General features: G+C 34.0%; 1 protein-coding gene and 1 long non-coding RNA gene across 4 annotated transcripts in view; one reads left to right on the top strand and one right to left on the bottom strand.

Annotated features, from left to right (window-relative positions):
- Positions 1-15,356, top strand: part of LOC126816084 (transmembrane protein 45B) — a 57,680-nt gene extending 42,324 nt beyond the window's left edge. The window contains exon 2 of the mRNA XM_050542280.2: positions 13,410-15,356. Within this exon, the coding sequence (XP_050398237.1) occupies positions 13,449-14,309 (861 nt within the window). The 5' untranslated portion in view covers positions 13,410-13,448 and the 3' untranslated portion in view covers positions 14,310-15,356. The remainder of the gene's footprint in view (positions 1-13,409) is intronic.
- The window catches only part of LOC126816087 (uncharacterized), a 90,686-nt gene that overhangs the window by 3,683 nt on the left and 63,928 nt on the right, over positions 1-23,075 (bottom strand). Inside the window, exon 1 of one of the 3 annotated variants that reach the window (XR_008787534.1) lies at positions 4,162-4,204. The exons of 1 other annotated variant lie outside the window; for it this stretch is intronic. This is a non-coding gene — a long non-coding RNA (uncharacterized LOC126816087). Of the gene's footprint in view, positions 1-4,157; positions 4,205-23,075 lie in introns of those variants that run through there. One more of the 3 variants, XR_008787535.1, reaches the window with a different exon arrangement.

The raw sequence follows: 23,075 nt of genomic DNA, 5'->3' as shown, positions 1-23,075 counted from the left end.
GAAATAGCTTTATTATTTTTCTCCCGGTACTAATAAACTACGGGTCGAGTGGATCCAATTTTTATTATGTGATTTATCAACGTGATGACAGATCGAGAGTCGGGCTGCAATTATTTATATATTTGTCTTTTTTGTGGGTTTAATTTGTTTATATATTATCGTGCGTACCAATGCGTGTGTCTTAAAATCAGTCGCATGCAATATCGTTATTACCGATATCCTGCTAAATCTTCATTTGATTATCCGATATATTCTAATCTCTATTGATATCAAATGCTCTAATCTTTTTTGAAAGCACAATTTTAAACAAAAAATCTCGCAATTAAAGATAACCTGTAAGTTTCGTCACCGTTATATTTTATAAATGTATTTCTTACCTGGGTCGTAAATAGGGCTATCCAAGGAAACAGAATTCCATCACTATATAACAATAGATAAATCACAAACCAAATAACACTAATCATGTCTAATAATAGGAACTCATGTCTGCCTCCAACACGTGGAGCTGATCGTCGAACATATTCTGGTATGCTCTGATTCCATCACACTTTGTGTAACAAGCTTGTCTTGGCATACACAATTCCGACCTATTACGATCGCGACCTATGGAAATATGGGTTTTACGAGAACAGCTAAATTTAAACACATCACTTAATATTCCCATCGTTTGCAATTGGATAAAGCACAGGTACAGTGGATTCAGTCTCAGTTGTTGTTAGTTAGTTGTATTTTACGTCCGCTTCCACCAAGGTGATATCGCAGACAAGATTCAGTCTCATCCTTATTATAGAATTTATACTATCCGGAGAGCACGCTTTTCACACGAAATATTGCCCTTTGATCTCAGACCCCCTTTGATCTCAGACCGAAAGGCGACACTGTTAATGGATTTGCTGAAATAGTTGGATGGAGTGTGACTCTTTTTACCTGTTACACTTAATTCAAGAATGACATACTGTGGTCTATTCAGTGTTGGTCTTATTGCAATGACATAAATGTATGTTTTACTTCTATATCATCTCATTTGAATAAAGCTTGATATTTTATCAACATGTATACAATTTATTTTGTTTCTCATAGGAAATTTCGGTTAGTATCTCAAATGAAAAAAACCCCAGCCCAAGCGATATTATAATCAGAGAAATGTTCAAACACACAAGTAAAATAGACAAGACAAAAGTACAAGCAATACCATTATTTATTATTACATTATTGATATATGCATATGCCTTCATATATAAAATGTTTTAATTAAATTGTGACGTATAAATTATCTGCTGTATTTATTTTTTCTTTAATTGGCAGTTGATATGGGCCGAAGCATTCCCTTCGATGCGTATTAGCTCTGCTCCAATAATGACATTTTGTGTAATATTAGGGCGATTCAAAAGAAACATGGTCAACAAGTGGAATTTAAGAGTGAGCTAGAAGGAAATATTCAAAATGGCCGTCAATTCTTTTCGAAGAGAATCAATTATTTTGATAGTTAAACCGTGGCTTCATACGGCTTGTAAAATATACAAACATGACTAATCGGATATTATTATTTCAAATTGTACTATCACCATTGATGGGAAATGCAAGAATGAATCAAATAGCGACGATTATCGAGTGAGAATAAGGTGGTCCACCATTTGCTACATTTACCATCGCCAAAATTCTCTAAAGTGATCGATGAGTATGAGTATAATTGTAAGCATATCTTACAAATAATATCAAAACTGAGTATAATTGTAAGCATATCTTACATATAATATCAAAATTTATATCCTATCTGGGATTTCGATTCCGATACATTCACGATACTTGAAAACAACAAGAGGGATTATAAGATTTAAATACAATGAAATACTAACTATTACATTATTATCATGTGGTACTTAAGTTAGAGGACTAAGTTATTTTTCTACAGTATATTTCAAAACAAAAAAATTGTCGTATTGGAAATACATGTATGTGAAAATTTGATGCCTTTGGTTGTTCTTCTTCTTCTTGAATTTGTTAAATTATTGAACGTATTTCCAAGTCACATAATATTACAACATAAACTGCCATCAGAGCAGGAAGTACGCTTCGCTGAACACCAACTTGGATCACCGTTGACCTAGATGTTATATAACAACTGTTAATTGCCAGACTTTATTAGGGGCAATAAATTAATTATTGCCCCAGCTCAACAATTTTAGTGAATGTGTTTTATCTTAGTTAAGATTTCGAAAAACAGGGCCCAGGTACACTTAATTTATCAGAATACAACAATAATTTTCTTGAATGAACCTTGGTTTATTAAAATTCAAAATATGACCCTGTAAATTAATATAGATGTGTTGTGTATCCTATTTCAAAACCGTAATTTGTCAAACGGACAATTAATTACATCAAAGGTGTATAAGAAATTATTGTTGTTCTGTAATAGTTTTCTTTATCAAATTTAATAATTAAGCTGTTAAAACGTCAAATTCTGGACATAATGTGTGCTATGCACGGTTCTAATAGTTGAAGACTTTTATGACGTGGGACTCAATTTAGCATAATATATGGCAGGAAATATTGTAAATGAAGCTATTTAAGTTTAAAACTATGACTTTAGAATACATGTATAACGAAAATGTTGAAATTGATCACTACAGCAATAAATTGTTGTTTCAGAATTAACAGATCTTTAACAATAAATCATGCTATAACACTATTCTAAACCCGTACCCAAGAATAAATATTAAATATTTAGATTTCGAAATTACAATAAAAACAAAATCACAAATTACTACGGCATATTATGAAAATCTTTTCAAATAAAGCGACCGAAATAACAAAAGAGATTTTAAAGTCGTTTTAGACTGGAAGCTAACTCCAAAGGTGATTGCATGCTTTTATAAATAGACACATGGAGCCCGTGCTCTCGATCTGTCATCACGTTGATAAATCACATAATAAAAATTGGATCCACTCGACCCGTAGCTTATTAGTACCGGGAGAAAAATAATAAAGCTATTTCATACAATCGTCAACAATAGAATATTAACAAGTGTTTAAATTTAGCTGTTCTTGTAAAGCCTCTATTTCCATATTAAGTCAAAGGTCAATGGACAATATCACCGCCGGCGCATGTCCCTATTTGCATTAGTGTTATTTGATATGTGAATTATCATTTGTTATATATGTGGAAATTAAATTTTTCTTGGATAGTCCTTTTTAGAACCCAGGTAAGAAAAAATATATTTATGCATTAAAACGCCCACGTGTAGTAAATAAAGACATGACGAAACCAATAGTTTTTCATCAATTGCTCGATTTTATATTTATAAACTTGCTTTTCGAAACAGATTCGTTAGTCTGATATCAATGGAAGCTGGTCCGGTTATCGGTAAATAACGTTCATTTATACTTCAGTGGTACGCACGATAATATATAAACAAATTAAACCCACAAAAAGACAAATATATAAATAATTGCAGCCTGACTATGGTACGAAGTATAAAACACGTAGTATTCACCAAGAAATGAAATACGTATAAGAACGAACAAATGTAACTACAGGACGTATAAATCCATGTATAAAGACCTACACTTAACAAAGACCGATCTGCGTAAAACACTGTCGAACAAGATTTCGCACGGTAGATTGGATTTAACACCTACGCGTCAGATAAAGCCTGTTGGTCCTTGATAAAACACCTTTGGTGCAGTTATAACACGCTTTCGAGAAAACTCACCAAACAAAGAATACACACTGTGTCAGTCGTTTTTAACCCGTTTGTTAATTAACACACCGGTACAGAAAACACACCGTCGCCGAGATTTTCACCCCTAGCGATAATTATATCACCACTCAGTCAATTTCTCACCCCTGTTAATTAACACACCGTACCTACAGATTTTAGCCTCTTCGTATTAGATTTGTTGCAATAATTAGAATTTTACCGATATTCATAGAAATTTACCAAAATCGGGAGATATCTATGCCCTAAACGTACAAATCTCACTCTTACTACTTCTCAGTGTAATTAGTCCTTTGATGGGATTAATAAAATCAAAGCACTGATGAGCAAGGTTTAGGCTAAAGTTGAGCCTAATACACTGCTGTACTTAGTTGAGGTAATGTCTTATTCTATGTTCTTAGGATGAAATCTGATGAAAGAGTTGAGAAATTTATTCACCCACTCTTCATGGTTTCTGGAAGTTCTGTTCTATAGAGGAAGTAGGTCTATAGTCTTGATTGCCAAGATGCTATTGCTGTGACTGAACATTTTGCTATATTGATATATTTATGTTTTTATTATTTATAACATGTCAGTTTATGGATGGCAACTGGTATTGATATTAATTTTTTAATTTTCTAATATTTAATTTTATGTTATATTTATGTTTTTATTAGTTATAACATGTCAGTTTATGGATAGCAGCTGGTATTGATATTAATTTTTTAATTTTCTAATATTTAATTTTATGTTATAATTTCTAGATCTCTAGTTCAAAAGACCATAAAACAGAGAGAGAGAGATGGGGTTTAGTACACACACAAACTAGGTCATTTCGGTTTAATTTAACATCTGGTTTAATTTTATTTCAATAATTTGCTTGTGCGTAGGAAGGAAACCCTTGATGTTTGACAGGCGACCCTGCTCCTTGTCACTTACAACTGGGGAATTGAAATCACACCAGTTTACTTAATGACAAACCTTATGATACAGTGCCACCCAACCCTCCCTCATAAAACAAACAGCTGGATGTTAAAATATAGAATATAAACACCACTGATGGTTCAAACTATAGCCAACTGATAGCAAACATTGGTTATGGGCTAATGAGCAGTCATGATAAACAAAGCAAGTGATCTTAGTCAAGTGAACGAAATTCGAGAACATTCCTTTCTTTCAATATTTTTCACTGGTATTGAAGATGATAACATAGTATGGTAAAATATCACGATACACCTATTGTTTAGTAAGAGTTTTTATTGATTTTATTTTTTTTTTTTTGGCGATTTTAGTCCGAAGTTAAGGCCAAGACTATGCATGGTACAATATTAACATTCTGGCAAGGTAGATTCTGTTGGCCTCCGTGGAATCAAATATAAATTGGATCATATTTGACAAACAGGAAGGGTTTGATGGATGGCACTAAAATCTGATTCCCCATATTTCGGTTATTTGTCAACGATCTTCGTTGGGTTTTCATTTTTATACACCCACATTTTCATGTGGATGTATTATGCTATCGCCCCAGGCCATCAGTATGTCCGTTTGTGGACATTCTACAGGTCACAATTTTATCCAATTGTGATGAAACTTAAAATATAGGTCTATCTCCCAAAGATCTCGGTTCCTTTCGCCATTAGCATGTATCGGACCATAACTTCATGGATTATTGCCCCTGATTATACGAAAAATCACGTTTTTAGCTTGTGAACCTGCTAGAGGTCACAATTTTCACCCAATTTTGATGAAACGGCCACTCCTCTAACGCAACCAGCGGTCACTATTTTACTACTAAATTTAGCAAAATAGCGCTTATTCAACGCCCATTGTTGAATGATACCATCTTGTCGTACTTCGATGTAGCACCTCCGCTAATCCCGTGATTAATAGTTAATTATCTATTCCCCAACCGATCAGTTAAAATAACAATGAACGCGGGATTACCTGTACCTAATAATACCGTCAAGTATCTTTTTACCATTGCCACTTTGTTGCTAAACAGAAGTTTTAGTGCCTCCTATATTACACACAGAGTTACACCCCCTAAAAATCGGTGACAAATTCAGCAATGTTTTTTTGGGACATGTGCTTTTTGATAAAATAAAATTAATTCATGGATTTTCTTCACAAAAATGGAAAAATAATATTGAATACATCACAGTGGTAGACGGTAGTATCAATATGTTGGTACAAAATTACACATTTACTGAAGATATATATCAGAGATTTGTGTCAAATAATTTTTGTCCCAAACAAGTTTCTGCAACGGCCAAATTTACTGATGCAAATATTGATGTTTGCTCCCAATGCATCCAAGCGTAAAATTTCCTTGATGTCAGCACTAACAAACACTCAGATTTTATTAAGCAGTCACTCCTGCTAGGCGGCCAGTCAGGAAAATTCCCTTGAGTGGCTGCTTAATACAGATTCTACTATATCTTTATCTCCCAAAGATATCAGTCCCTTTTGATATTTGCGCATTTCAGGCCATAACTTTCTGGATTATTGCCCCTGATTGTACAAAGAATCACATTTTTTTTTAGCTTGTTCTCTATCCATCTGTAGCCCATGAACCACTGCAGTCTGCTTATAAAGAAGGTCACAGCACAGAGACAGCACTCTTGAAGGTAAAAGCTGATATTGATATATTGATGCAGCACTGGACAGCAACCTTGGCATCAACCTTAGACTTCTAGATCTAAGTGTGGCATTTGATACCATCGACCATAGCATTCTGTTCAATCGACTGCAGTTATCTGTGGGAATCAAAGGATTGGCGCTGGATTGGTTGAAGTCTTATCTGACAGAGGCCAATGTGCCCATATTCATAGCAGCAAATCTGTATCTAAACCGCTGTCCATTGGAGTCCCACAGGGATCGATACTAGGTCCACTTCTTTTCTTACTTTATGTTCTTCCACTTGGTAAAATTATTCATAGACATGGTTTTGCCTATGATACGCAATTGTATAACACATTCATTCCTTCTGACCAAATGTCAATACACGGTGCCCTAAAGAAGCTAGAATCCTGTATCAGCGATATTCGTTCATGGATGAATCAAAACAAATTAAAGCTGAACGATGAGAAGACAGAATTCCTGATGATATTACCAAGATCAAAACTGAACAGTTTCAACTTTTCACCAAAGCTAAACATCGGCGATACAGAAATTTCACCATCATGTAAAGCACGAAATCTTGGTTTCATCATGGACAAGACAATGTCTCTCATCCCACAGGTTAACAATACTATGTGTAAAATGTACATGAGATTAAAGCCAATATCCAGAATCAGGAGGTATCTTACTAAAGATTCACGTGCTAGAGTTGTATTAGCACTTGTCATATTTCAGTTGGACTATGGAAATGGACTCCTGGCTGGCATTCCAGATTTCTCCCTTAACCGTCTTCAAGTTGTACAAAATAACTGTGCTCGACTAGTTGCCAAATCATCTTGTAGAGATCATGTAACAGAAACTCTTAAAAGTCTTCATTGGCTGCCTGTGAAAGCCCGAATCGACTTTAAAGTTCTATCAAATGTGTATAAAGCTTTGTTTTCGGATACTGCTCCCTCCTACATGAAACAGTTATTCTACAAACAGGAAAGACTGAATCTTCGTTTATCCACAGATACTACTTTACTATCTGTGCCTGCTTACAAGAGACGCAGAGGAAAATTATCTTTCCCTATAAATGGTGCCCATATGTGGAATAAGCTACCAAGATCAATTAGAGCAATTTCAAATTTTGTTAAATTTAAATCGGAGTTAAAAACACACTTGTTTAAATATTATTACAAACTGTGATGTGACATTTGTTAAGCGCTTAGAAATATCACCGGATATAATGAAGTGCTATAGAAGATGAATAATAATAATAATAACTAGAACTGCGAAGCAGTAATGACGGGTTTCACCGGTGCCCTGTTACCATTGACACTTCCGGTACCCATGAAACCATTAAACAAGTTTCCATATAAGCATTGCACACATCAAATAAAATGTACGCAGAATCAACCAAATCCAGCAATATCAATTCATTGTATACATTTGTTACATGTAAGTGATCCTGACAAAATTACATTACTTCCGGTGATAATGAAAATGTTAAATTAGTTTTATGAAATTAGAAATGGCATAAGGCATCACATTGAATGATGATAAAACCGAATATTTGTTATTAGGCTCAAGGCATCAATTAAGTAAATCTGCAAATGATAACCCCCCTGTTGTAATTGGTAATTGTGATATATTTTCATCTTATTCTGCTCGTAATATTGGCGCAATCTTTGATAGTTTTATGCTTATGGGAGCTCAAGTAAAAATATTTGTAAATTGTGCTATTTCAATATTAGAAATATAGGTAAAATACGTAAATGTGTAACTTTAGAGGCCGCTAAGTCACTTGTTAATTCTCTGGTCACTTCTTGATTAGATAACTTTAATTCACTTTTAATTGGTTTACCTTTAAAGCTTATAGATAAATTACAAAAAGTATAGAATACTGCGGCTAGACTTGTTACTTTAACTAAGAAATATGACCACATAACTCCTGTTTTATATAATTTACATTGGTTACCTGTTAAATATCGAATTGATTTTAAGATTTTATTACTTACTTTTAAATGTTTAAATAATTTAGCTTTTGTTTACCTCTCAGATCTTTTAGAACTTAATACACCTGGCCAAACATTACGTGAATCAGATTAACTACTTTTAAAGCCCAAAACTGTTCAACTAGTCTCTTATGGTCAGTGCTCTTTTAGTTATCAAGCACCTGTTTTATGGAATAATCTACCATTTAGTTTAAGATGCTGTACATCTTTTTATTCTTTAAAAAAACAACTTAAAACACATTTATTTAATCAGGCTTTTAACTGAATCTGTATACAATCGTTAACATGTCCATAATCTTGTTGTTTATGTATGATTTAAATTGTCACTTTGTAAAGTGCCCCTGAACATTTTATATGAAAGGGTGCACTAGAAATATGCTCTAATAATAATAATAATAATAATGGTGAAAATTTTATGTTTAATTAATAAAAAAGTTTTTCGTAAAAATTTAAATTTTGAAAATTTGGCGCCTAATTAATATCTCCGAAGATTCGTCGAAAATAAAAAATGTAAAGAACTGTAGCTATGTGCCTTGTCTCCGGCTTTGTCAAAATGTATCAAATATTACAATCCGACAATTATTAATAACATACGGCAAAATTTCGAAAAACGACAACTTCGGTGATTTCGGACATTTCGCATTGTCGCAGAACGTTAGAAATAGCTTTAAAATTTAAGTCAAACCCACTTTCCCAGTAAAACCGAAGACATCGAATCGATCCGACAAGTAGTTTCTGAGATATGCTCAAATGGAAAAATAATAAGAATAATAAGAATAAGTGTAAAACCCTAATAATGTAATACAAAGGTTATGGACCCTCTCGAGGTCACAATTTTTATTTGATTTTGATGAAACTTAAAACGTATCTTTACTCTCCTGGAGTCCAGCGGCGGATGCTTTTGGGCATAAATGGGGGCTCTAGTTTAGCCCAACAGGATTCATAGGTAGGGGTGGCTGCATGTTAATGATTACTCATGTATAATGCTCATTTGATTAATGTTTTTATTTTAATTTTGTTACAGTCATTTATTTGTTTATAAATAATAAATGACATTTTACACTATACCCAGATGTGTTTGTTGATTCTTTGATTGAGGCACACAAGTCAATGTGTGATTTATTAATATGTGTCATATATTTATTTTGGGATTTCGGCGGTGGACATCAGCCTCACTGTTGGCTTGTTTTCCTGAAACTGACAACTTCTTGTGATTCAATTCTGGCCTCTGTAAACCTCAACTGAAAATGTCCGATGAGCAAAATTTGAAACAGCATCCCTGGTGATGACTGAAGTTATATTCTGAGTTTGGAGAGGGCTGAAGTGAAATTTAAATAAAAAGCATTACACTGGACATGTTCAGATAGTATGGTAGTTTTAGTATTTTGGGCATATTCGAAGTGGCATGCTTTTCATCCAGCCCTTATATCCTCAGAAAAGCGGTTTATGGTGCCTTCTATTTCATTGCATCTCTTTGTAAATAAATGTAAGTGATTGGCAGAGATTTTTGGTTTAATTTAAGGACGTTGAGTAGTCTAAGATACGCACCAATCTTATTAAGACTTTGCACACTTGTTCCATGTGTAAAATAACCCAGAGGACACATAACAGTTCAACCATTTGTTGTGTATTAATGGAGGTACAAGCGGAAAGAAAAAATTTTTTATAGCAAACAGGAAGGTTTCTCCGACCTAGATCAGTTCTTGAATAAACTATGACGTATACACCATTCATGTCATCCGCTGTAAACATTCATGGCCGTGTCCAGCAGTAGTTTCACACTGGATCATTCACGTCTATCTAGATATGACGTCAGAAGGAATTCCTAAGACACGATTATCCAGGTCTACCATCTATCGCGATTGGAATGTGGCTGAATTTCATTTTTTGATGGTCGAAGACTGCTATTTTTGAAGGTATAAAATGATTTTTAGAGCACCCGAGTAGTGCACTGAAGTAGAGATTTACTCTTTACGTCCGAATTGTTGTATTTTAAAACTTGTTGACGTATTCAAAGGATTAACCCAAAATCACAAAATCCTGTTTGAGGGTAAATAATGAAGAACGATATACTGGTGTGATTATCGATATCTCTTTTTAGCATGTACTAACAGAATTTCCAAGAAAACTTATCGTTTTTTTTGCATTTCCATGGATACCAGACAAACCACAGCCTATAGTCAATTGGGTAATTAATATGTAGTTTACCACCCAAAATGACGAAAAATGTCATATCTTATCAACAAAAATTACAGTGCTAGCTTTAAAATGTGCATTTTAGACTGCTCAACGACTTAAGGTCAGGTCATTCCAGGAGCATCCCATCAATCTTTCAGATTTGTACCTATAATATCTATGGTTCCTATCAATCTTTTCACTTTAGATGGTGTAAAAGTTATATTACATAATATTTATTGCAAATAGAAACAAGTTGTGATGGTAACGATGCAAATAGAAACAAGTTATAATGGTAACAATAATATTGATTTTTTGAATGGGGTTTTGTGATAGTTGAGAAAAATAGAGATAGCCCTGTGGTGTGTTCTATCAATGTCAAATGTTTATTAGGAGTAATATTGGTAGGTATAGAACCTCTATATGGGCTAGTCAGTCCTGGTAGATGATAGAAATAGGCATCAACAATATTATTGATCTCCACTGGATGACTGACTGTGGAATAATCGGTCAAATTTTCCATTCACATGCATTGATTGATTTTGTGCTTAGTAACTATGGATTTTTTTTTCACCCATTGCCAGTCTGCCTCTCAGCAAATGTAGTGAATTATTTCTGTAGCAGTTACATAAAAGCCCTCGATAGATGTCATATATGTTCAGTTGTATTTTTTGTTGATTATTTCATCAATTTTAGATGGTAGGTAGGTATGTATGTATATATATATATATCATAAATAAAAATGGCCTAAAGATGTTCAGTATGAACAGAAAGGGCTAGCCGTTAAATTAGTATTTATTAGCTGGGAATTGTATTTACCTATGTTTTATTACATATATATATAGTTAAGTATGTCAATCAATGTTCATTATATGCCATAATATTTTCAGCTATCATGCGGATGGTGTCTTTATGTTTGGGCAGGACATCAGGTTTTTTGATGAGTTTGGCCATTCATTTGTTAATTTTTAAGCCCAACCCACAGTTTTAAGAATGAAATATGATTTTATTTTATATTATTAGTGTTTGTGCATGTAGTATTGTTTGTTAAAGATTTGTATTCATTGATAAATCATATTTCATTTGATTAGTCATTAATAAATGACATTGTACACCATCCATTCTGTTGTTTGTTCTTTGCACGGGTGCTGGGGTATGGGGTTAGTTTGAATGGAAACACAAATGCTTTTCATTCCATCTGATCTAGAGATTGGTATGTTTAATCTCAATAACTAGAATATTATGCTGGTGTTTTTTATAAAATTCTTGAAATGACAGTACTGTTAGATTTAATGCTATTGTCCCATATATTCACCTTAATTTCTTAATGATAAATATCATATGATGGATTTGAATTGACTACATTATGTGGCTTTAGGTATGAATAATTCATGTTTCCTTTAGGTTTTTATACGCCCACATTTTCATGTGGACATATGTCGTCACTCCTGTCCGTCTGGACGTCGATTGACAATTTGTTTGTGAACACTCTACAGGTCACTATTTTTATACGATTTTAACGAAACTTGAAATATAATTATATCTCCAGAAGAGATATTGGCATGTATTGGACGATAACTTGAAATATAATTATATCTCCAGAAGAGATATTGGCATGTATTGGACGATAACTTCATGGATTATAGCCCCTAATTGTACGAAAAATCATGTTTTTAGCTTGTGGACACTCAAGAGGTCACAATTTTCATCTGATTTTGATGAAACTTGATCTGCACGTTTATAACCCAAAGATCTTGGTCCCTTTTGAAATTCGCGCATATCAGATCGTAACTTCCTGAATTATGGCCCTTGATTGTACGAAAATCGCGTTTTTAGCTTGTGGTCTCTCTAGAAGTCACAATTTTTATCTGATTTTAAAAACCGTTTAAAATTGGACCAAAACTGCTGGACAAAATGGCCACCCCTTGTACACAAGTAGTGTAAATATATGGTATATCAAGGTTGTGGACCCTCTAGAAGTCACAATTTTGATCCCATTTTGATGAAACTTCAAATGCATGGTTATAACCCAAAGTTCTTGGTTCCTTCGATATTCACGCATATCAGACCGTAACTTCCTAGATTATGGTCCCTTATTGTACGAAAAATTATGTTTTTTTAGATTGTGGATTCTTTAGAGATCACAATTTTTATCCGATTTTAAAAACTGTTTAAATATATCACCATTCCACCATAATGTCAGTCGTGTTCAAATTTCATGAAAATCGGACTGAAATTCCCGGACAAAATGGCCACTCCTTGTACACAATTAGTGTAAAAGTAAGTAATAAGGCTGTGGACCCTCTAGAAGTCACAATTTTTATCCGAATTTGATGAAACTCAAAATTTTATGTTTATAACCCAAAGATCTTGATTCATTTTGATATTCGCGCATATCAAACTGTAACCTCCTGAATTATGGCCCCTGATTGTACGAAAAATCATGTTTTTTAGCTTGTGGATTCTCTAAGAGATAACAATTTTTATTTGATTTAAAAAAATTGTTTAAATATATCGCCACCACCTTAATGAAGCTTGAATTCAAATTTCGGTAAAATCGAAATGACACTGCCCGACAAAATGGCCGTTCTTTGTTCGCAAATTGTATGAAAGTATGCAATACAAAGGTTGAGAACCTTCTAGAGGTCACAATTTTTATCCAATTTTGATGAAACTTAAAATACATCTTTATATCCCAAAGATTTCAGTCTCTTTCGATATTTGCACATTTCAGACTATAATTTTCTGGATTATGGCCCCTGATTGTACGAAAAATCGCTTTTGTTTGAAGCTTGTTCTCTATCCATCTCTTGCAAAATGTGGGCCTATCTTGCCTGCCAAATCTGATATTTTTAATTTCTTGTAGTCTGAAAAGCATATATGTGTACATAGAAAGATCTTTGTTGGTTTTTTTTTTCAGAGAGCTTTGAAGTAAACGTACAAGATAAATTGGTAAAACATGGGGACTTTTGGAGGACATGCCTTACCAGGAATTTTCTTTATGTTCTTTGGCTTGTGGCATGTAATACAAATATATCGAAGATATTATCAATGCAAACGGGATAATTTAATGTATACAACTTCCACATGGTTCCCAATAGACTGTTGTTGTGGCAAGCTCAAAGAATTTCCTGTTGAAGTGGTTGTTAAGATTTTCCTCATATCTGTTGCATTTTCGCTGGAGATTTACACAGGATCTCATAATGGTGTATTTGATGCTCCAGGAAATGAGCAGCATGCTACCATGTTTTTCTTTTTTGGAGTAACTGCAGTATTTGAAATTCTCCTTTATTACAAAGCCAGCTTCCCACCTCTTCTCAACTATGTGGGTTACACACTGTCTTTCAGTGTGGAATTTGTGCTCTTTAAATTTCATCTACATGGACGCTCCAATATGGATGTCTTGTTGCACACGCTGCTTTTGTATGTTATTGGGGTCTGCATATTATCAACACTTGCTGAAATGAAATATCAACATCATGTGTTGGCATCCTTGACATCAAGCTATGCCATAATGGTACAAGGGTCCTGGTTTTTACATATTGGTTTTATTTTATATAATCCTATACCTGGTGCTGTAGCCTGGGATCAAGAAAGTCATAGACAAATGATGTCAATCACAAGCTATTTTGCATGGCATACAGGATTCAATTTGTTAATAATAGTGATAATTGGGGCTGTGATATCTTATATTTATCATAAAAAATATGGTTATAAAGATGAAGATTCCACAGCCATGAAGAGATTAATTCATACCAATTCAAATGGACAAACTATAGTAAATATGAATGATGATAGTGATGATGAAGCTGAATTTTGAAAGATATTTTTCCACACTTGACACATAGCGTAATATTTTAATAAAAAAAAATACTATATCAAAAGTATAGCAAAATATTTTTACTTCCACAAATAGTGATTTTTAGACTTAAATGTTTAATCAAGGCATTCAAACACTAGTATGCAATTTAAAAGAATATGTTTGACACATGTTCGATATTTTATCAATGCGATAAATGTAAGTTGTTGATGAATTATATTTGAAAGACATTTTCATTACAAAAAGACCGCCTTGCCTTCTGATGTTTTAGAATATCTGTTTTTTATATGCTCACCTATCCAAAATGTATGGATTGTAAGTTTCAAATGATACAAATTACATAATTGGTTTTTACTTTTTATACATCTACATTTCAATGTGAGAAAGTTTCAGTCATGAGATCCTGTGATGTCATAGCTGACTTCCAGTCATTTTGTATTTAATTCTTCATCCCTGAAGAAGTTAGTACTTGCACTGATGTTGGATAAAAAGATGGTTTATTGATACTGTGTTGTACATATTATTGTATCACATTTTAATGTGGTTGTATATTGTTGTCACCTGTGTCCATCCGTCATCCATAGTTGCCTGTAGATGCTTTAGAGGCTAACATTATCATTAGGTTGACTTATACAGAGTGTTTGTTTTCATGAGCCAAAAAAGACTTTTGATTTTCAGATAGTTATGCCTCTTGATTAATTTCAACAATCTTGTGGACGTTCTAGAAGCTAAAGTTATCACCTGATTGACTTGATTTTTATAGACAGTGTCTATGTTCATAATATTAATTTCCAATAAAGACCATTGGAGTTATTGCAATTGATCCATTTGAAATATCTTGTAGACGTTTTAAAGGCTAAAGTTACCATTCGAATGGTATGTTTCATTAACAGAACACCCCAATTGTTAAATGCCACTTAAAGATGTATGTTTCATTGTCTGGTTATAACCTATCTTTTATTTGTTTTTCAAATCACCATGAAAGAAACATGACTCACTGTTTAAGTTCTTGGTAAATGATATTATATACAATACTATTATGTAAAATGTGACAATCCCATATTGTGCTAACTTATGTAATTTAAACCTTCAGTATTTGACAAAATATTTGAAAATAAGAATTTTATATTTACTTCTAGAAATTATTGTTTGCATAATATTATGATGATATATATTTAAGTCTACTGTTATAGAGCATTCTCAATATTTTAACCCAATTGTTATAGTTTGTTAGTCTAGAGTAGGAAATTAATTTTGTATTCCATTATCATCCAGGATACAGCATCCACTTACTTGTTATACATATTCAAATATCACTGCTTTTAAAGGCAGACTCAGTTCTTATGTATTCACCTCTTTTGGCCGAAGGTGCCAATATATTATCCTCACTGTTGGATATGCTTTTAGAAATTTAGATGGTTTAAACAGTCCAGCCTATCTGGGTGATAGATTTTTTTGTCCTCCGCCTTTCAAAGGGAGCAGGGGACTATTAAAATGGGTCTGTCTGTCTGTTTGGCCGTCACAATTTTTGGGACAAAATAACTCTGTTTATCAGGTGAATGCCTTGTTGGAGTTCAAAGATGAGCATTTTCTGCTGAGGGTAAGCCGAGATGTGCAATTTGATTGGTTGATGTTTTGGGACACGATAACTTTGGTTCTAATTAAGTGAGAGTGATGAAACTTAGTGTATAATTTGATTATATCAATATCTTGACTAAGTTCAATAATGAGCATTTTCGGCTCAGGGTAAGCAGAGCAATAAGCAATTTGATTGGTCGAGACTTTGGAGCTTGATAACTTTGATTCTAATTGAGTGAAAGTGGCGAAACTTTGTGTATAGTTTCATTACATCAAAACCTTGACTAAGTTCGAAGATGAGCATTGATACTCCAATCTGATTGGTTGAGACTTTGGAACACAATAACTCCTCCTTCTAATCGAGGTAGAATGTTCAAACTTGGTGTAAACTTGGTGTAATGGTTTATTAGGTGAATGCCTTGATAATGTTAAATAATACGCATTTTTCATTGATTAGATTGGTTAAGACTTTGGAATACAATAACTTTGGTTCTAATTGGATGAGAGCGATGAAACTCATTCTATAAATTCATTTTACAAACACTTTGACTAAGTTCGATGATGAGAATTTTCTGCTTATGCTAAGTAGCGATAAGCAATTGCATTGGAACATAACAACTCTGATTTTAATTGTACTAGAATGTTTTAACTTGTTGTAGATGTTCATGTAGATGTCTTGACTGAGTTCAATAATTAACATTTTCCGCTAAAGTTAAGCAGAGCTAAGCAGTTTTATTGGTCGATGCTTTGGGACAAGGTAACTTTAATTCTAACTGATGGAGAGTGATGACCGAGTTCGATCGTGAACATTTTTTGCTTAGATTAAGATTAGATAACCAGTTTGATTACTCGATACTTTTCAAAAAGATAAATGTGCAATTAATTAGTATGTGTCATCAATATTTTTGGGATATCGGTGGGGGACATCGACCTTATTGTTGGCTTGTTTGGGTTGGTTTTAATAGAATGTGGTACATGTTGCCTTACATTCATGAGATCTCTTGGATGAGTTTGAATTTGAACAAGACTCATCAATTATTTGCTGAATTATACCCCTTGTCCTAAATATTTGAATGTCCACAGTGGTTCAGTAAGTATGGCTCTGGCCCAATAACCAGGAAGTCCCATGTTGCTCAAAACATACCTCGAGATTTGTGGACATTCATACACTTATAAAGGATCAGTCTGATTAAGGCCTCTCGTTTATCTGATTGTGCTTTGAGATGAAGTTATTGCTTCATTGACAGAGCAATTTCCACTGATGTCTTAACTTCCACAATTAATGTTATTTTTTTTACACGCCCACATTAATGTGGATGTATATTGTCATCGCCTCCGTCCGTCTGTTCAACCGTCCTTTCAAATTTTGTTTGTGTATACTCTACAAGTCACAGTTTTTATCTGATTTTGACGAAACTTAAGGTTAAACTATATGTTTATATCCCAAAGAACTCGGTTCTTTTCCATATTGGCATGTGTCGGACCGTAACTTTATGGATTATGGACCCTGATTGTACAAAAAATCACGTTATTAGCTTGTGGACACTCTAGAGCACACAATTTTATCCAATTTCCATATTGGCGCATAACGAACCTTAACTTCCTGGATTTTGGCCCCTGATTGTACGAAAAATTGTGTTTTTATACGCCCACAATTTCACGTGGACGTATTATGTCGTCGACCCTGTCCTTCCGTTCATATTTGTTTGTGGACACTCTTCAGGTCACATTTTTTTATCCGATCATGGTTTTTATATCCCTAAGATCTTGGTTTCTTTTGATATTGGCATGTAGGACTGTAACTTCATGGACTATTGCTCCTGATTATATGAAAAATCATGTTTTTAGCTTGTGGACCCGGTAGAGGTCACAATTTTGATCTATTTTGATGAAACTTAAAATGTGTTTATAGTCCAATAATCTCAGTTCATTTTGATATTGGCGCATATCTGATCGTAACTTCCTGGATTATGTCCATTGATTGTATAAAAAAATCACATTTATCGCTTGTGGATTCTCTAGTCGTAACAATATGTATTTGATTTTAAAAAAAAGTTCATATATATCACTGTTAAACCATAATTATGGTTGAGTTCAAATTTTTATCCAATTTTGATAAAACCTGTGGACCCTCTGGAGGTCATAACTTTTATTCGATTTGAAAAACTATACATATATATCACTGTTGCACCTGATTTACAGTTGAGTTTGAATTTTGTGAAAATTGCACCAATACTTCCTGTCCAAATGGTTGCCCCCCTATAGTGTAAAAGCATGTAATACCAAGGTTGTGGACCCGCTAGAGATCACAATTTTTATCCGTTTTTGATGAAACTTAAAATATATGTTTATATCCGATATTGGCATGAATTGGACCATATCTTCATGCATTATGGCCCCTGATTGTACGAAAAATAATGTTTGTGGACACTCTAGAGGTCACAATTTTTATTCAATTTTGATGGAACTTTAAACATATGTTTATATCCCAAAGATCTCGGTATTGACGAATATGTGGGGCTGTAACTTACTGGATTTATTTAGCTTGTTCTCTTCCATCTCTTGCAAAATGTGGGAATATTTCGCATGGCAACCGCTTGTTTTTTTACATCTGTCATCTCATTGACACAGACTTTATACAATGATATATATTAATTTTTAGCAATTCCAAATAATTACTTGGTTATTGCCCTTGATCACTTTGAAATATGTTGTTTGCGCTGTAGTGACTAAAGTTATCATTCAATTGGCTTGAAAATTTGCAAAGTTTATATTCTTGGAATGAAGCATATAATAGATTTCCTAACAATTTTTGATAATTACTTCCAGAGTTATTGCCCTTAGAGGCTAAGAGGGAGAACCTGATTGAGAACTTTGCTGCTGTGGGCATATATTTGTTTTTCTGACAAGCTTTCTTCTCCTTATTCTTGTCGGATATGTTTGTTTTCCGAATGTCAATCTCGTGGACCTGGCAAGTAGCATGTTGGAATTCCTTAGATTAATGATATTGTTACAAACACTAAATCAAATGAAGTGTAGTAGCAGTAACCAATAAATATTTGAAGCTTATTGACCCTGTTTCCCACAGTTAACAACAACTTCTGTTGACCCAATATTGGTTCCTGGCCAGTTGGTTTTAAAATGAATTAAGAGCACTGATATAGTTTCTAAATATTTTGCAATAATCTGTTATTTAAAGTTTATATAGATTAAGTGAATATTGTAAAGTTACAGATTTCAAATATGCATTAAATATTCTTTCGTCCATATTTGTTATTTTTGTATCAACTTTTTTCATTATCAATTTATAATTCTTTGTTAAGTTTGAATATTGTGTCAAATTGTACGTCTTGTTACATAATATCTAGTATGTGGTAATTAATTAATTAAGTCATGTTATTTCAAGGACAGACAGGTATCAAAGAGGTATCCGCCCACCTTTATATAGTACGCAACCATCGACGGGATTGTAATATTGAAAATGGACCCTTAATAGACATATCCTTAGATGTGCCCAACACCTACAAGTAAAATTCCAAATTTTCCCTTTTTATAAAATGAAAGCCGATGACATCATCAAAAAGGGAATTAATACGTTCCTTGACTTAATAGTCAATAAGTAACAATTGGCCATTAACTTCATTAATTTTCTTAAATCTATCCCACAGGGCTCACACTGGCTTTCAATTTTTTTCTGCCAAAATGGATGATAATTTTTATATAAAAAAATATTCATATTATTTTTCCACCAATTGGAATATTTTATCTGCCAAAAATGTGTGAAAAAAAAGGCAACATCTAACAATTTTGTCTCAGCTAGGTTTATTAATATTATAAAACAATTACTGATATATACAATACAATATACAACAACTTTAAAAATCTGTCTGTATATGATACATTAGCACAGTTCGGATTTAATAAGATCAGATGTTTTTTGGGTGACTTTAGTCTATTTGAACACCGTACTGCACAGTATATTTTCAGTATTTACACGTCAGATCTCATTCAAGGATTGCCAATTTACTATAAATTTATGTGTTGCGTGCACGATAGGCCTACAGTTATTTTCAGAATCTGAATCCCTGATAGAATGATATAAATTTCAATTATATTTGTAAGAGATGCTTACAATTATACCCGTCGTTTACCTTTAGATAATTTTGGCGACGGTAATATGATCAGATATGGCGAAATGATTTCTCGCTTAAGAATCGTCGCTGTTATACTTTTGCATGGATGGCAAACATTGTTAGCGTTTCCAATGGATGAAGAAAAGACTAACTCTCATTCATATTATTTTTGAGGACAACTTTATTGTGACATCATAGCAGTAACACATGACAGGAAGTGGCTGCACTTGATTAGTGAATGCAAGCTCTATGTTGTACTTAATTAACAAGTTAAAGTTACTCATACAAAATACAACAGTTGCTATTCAACTCGTTCTTACGTTTTCAACCAGTGGTAATAATATAATTTGAAATAATGATATCCGATCGGCATGCTTGTATAACTTACATGCCGTATATGAAGCCAGAGTAAACAGAGTTCAGCTGTCAAAATATTTAAATCTCTTCGAAAGGAACTGCCGGCCATTTTGATTACATGTATAATTACAATTTTTTTAAAGACGAAACAAAACATCAAATAATCACCGCTTGGATTAATCATTAGGAGTTAATAATGACTTGAGATAGGCTTTATATATACATCGTTGGCAATTATAAATCAACTATCCTTAATTCAAGACAACTGATTAGTATTACTCATTGACGTAATCCGGATTATCAGCTAGTTGATTAATTTATAGAATTCCGCCACGTGATTGACACTCAATTAATTGTTAATCCAGGATAAATACGATTAGAATTTTTAAGATTTTTTTCCGCCTGTTCTCAAAAAGAATCGCCACTTTCGCCAAAATTAAATTTTAATCGCTACTTTCATATTTTTATTGCAAATTGCGACTTTGGCGACCGACAGTGTGAGCCCTGCTATCCCATGGTTATCTTCCACTCATTGTTCCTAAATTGAACCCATATACAACAGATTAACACACGTGTGTACATATTTTCTATTAGTTAAAGATATACTATATGTAACCATAGACAATGGTAACTATAGCCAATTAAAACCACAGTGTTACTATGTCATTATGTATAAATATACTATACTGTCCATCTTTATACAATAACATTATTTATGAATAGTCCCAAGACGGACGAAAAGTACTTTAAAATGTTATTAAACCAGTGTTGAAATCATTTTTTTGTGTCAGCAGACCTTTTATCTTTTCATCGTTTACCGTGAAAGTAGTTCAGCTTTACGGTTGTGCTAATATTTTAGGATGTATATATCATGTCAAATATAAATTCCATTTTTCAGACCCCTCTACCATGAAATTCTCAAATCCTTTTCAGTCCTCATGAAAAAAAACAATACTGCATTTTTTATGTGACCTTAATTTACAAATTTGAGTATTCCTTAGTCAAAACAAATAGTCTTTAATATTACAATAGATACCTCACCTTTTCTTTTGAGTGAATTGTTGTCCATCAATCAGTTTGTGTATTCACAAGGCTGGTAAATGCTCCCCCGGGCAAGAGATTTTGAGATCAATATTTCATACTTGCTTGGATGGTTGGATAGTAATAACCTGGAACCCTATCAATGTTCAGAGTCATGCATCGATTTTATGCCTTTGTCACCAAGACCTTTGTAAATGCTCTAATGGTCATTGTTTATGAAATTATATTTTTATTAGTCCAGTCCTAAGGAGCGGAACCTATATAAATTTCACACATTCTAAATCTCAGAGTTCGCTTCTTTGACAGAGCAACATCCTTTAACATCCTTGCTGCTTCCCTTCACAAAGCAGAGATTGGGCATATTTTTGTAGATTGTCAATTCTATTTGTGGAACATTCTATACAAAGTGGAAGCAGGTAAATACGAAAATTTATTATTATTTAGTTGGCTAATATCAAGGTACTCCAAGCTTACATGTATATCTCAGAATCAATAGGATCTTTCTGAAACTTTGACCTACCCCCCCCCCCCCACACACCCCAAGAATGGGTGGTGGCTTTGGAATAAACATATTTTCTTCGAAAGGCAGGGACTATTAGAATGGGTTCGTCCGCCCGTCTGTCTGTCTGTATGTCCGTCACACTTTTTGGGACACAATAACTCTTTCTAATTGAGATATAATGTTCAAACTTGGTGTAGATGTTTATGTCAATGCATTGATGGAGCATTTTCTGCTTAGGGTAAGCAGAGATAAGCAATTTGATTGGTTGATGCCTTGGGACACCATAACTTTAGTTCTAATTAAGTGGGGGGGTTGGATGGCCGAATGGTTAGCACGCGCGCGCTTTATCATACGGTCTGTCATTGAGTCAACTGGCGGGGTTTCGATTCCTCGGTTGTACGTGGCAAGGAGTAGGGTCGCCTGTCCAACCTCGTGGGTTTTCTCCGGGTCCTCCGGTTTCCTCCCACTGCTAAAGACCCCTACGCGCAAGTGAATTATTGAAATAAAATTGAACCATGTGTTAGTCCTAAAATGACCTAGTTTGTGTCGAGTGGACGTTAAACCCCATTTCTCTCTCTCTCTCTCTCTAATTAAGTGGGAGTGATGAAACTTGGTGTATAGTTTCATTACATCAATACCTTGACTAAGTTAGATAATGAGCATTTTCTGCTCATGTTAAGCAGAGTGATAAGCAATTTGATTGGCCAACACTTTTGAACTCAATAACTCTCCTTATTGAGCTAGAATGTTTAAATTTGGTGCAGGTGTTTATTAGGTGAATGCCTTGATGGAGTTCAATGATGAACATTGTCTGCTTACGGTAAGCAGAGAGAGAGAGAGAAATGGGGTTTAACGTCCACTCGACACAAACTAGGTCATTTCGGGACTAACATATGGTTTAATTTTATTTACATAAGTCGCTTGCGCGTAGGGGTCTTTAGCAGTGGGAGGAAACCGGAGGACCCGGAGAAAACCCACGAGGTTGGACAGGCGACCCTACTCCTTGCCACGTACAACCGGGGATTCAAAACTACGCCAGTCGACTCAATGACAGACTTTATGATACAGCGCGTGCACGCTAACCATTCAGCCATCCAACCCCCCACGGTAAGCAGAGATAAGCAATCTGATTGGTTGATGCTTTAGGGCATGATA

Source organism: Patella vulgata, chromosome 3, assembly GCF_932274485.2.
Source record: "Patella vulgata chromosome 3, xgPatVulg1.2, whole genome shotgun sequence".
Taxonomy (NCBI): domain Eukaryota; kingdom Metazoa; phylum Mollusca; class Gastropoda; family Patellidae; genus Patella; species Patella vulgata.
This window is presented reverse-complemented; position numbering and strand designations above follow the sequence as displayed.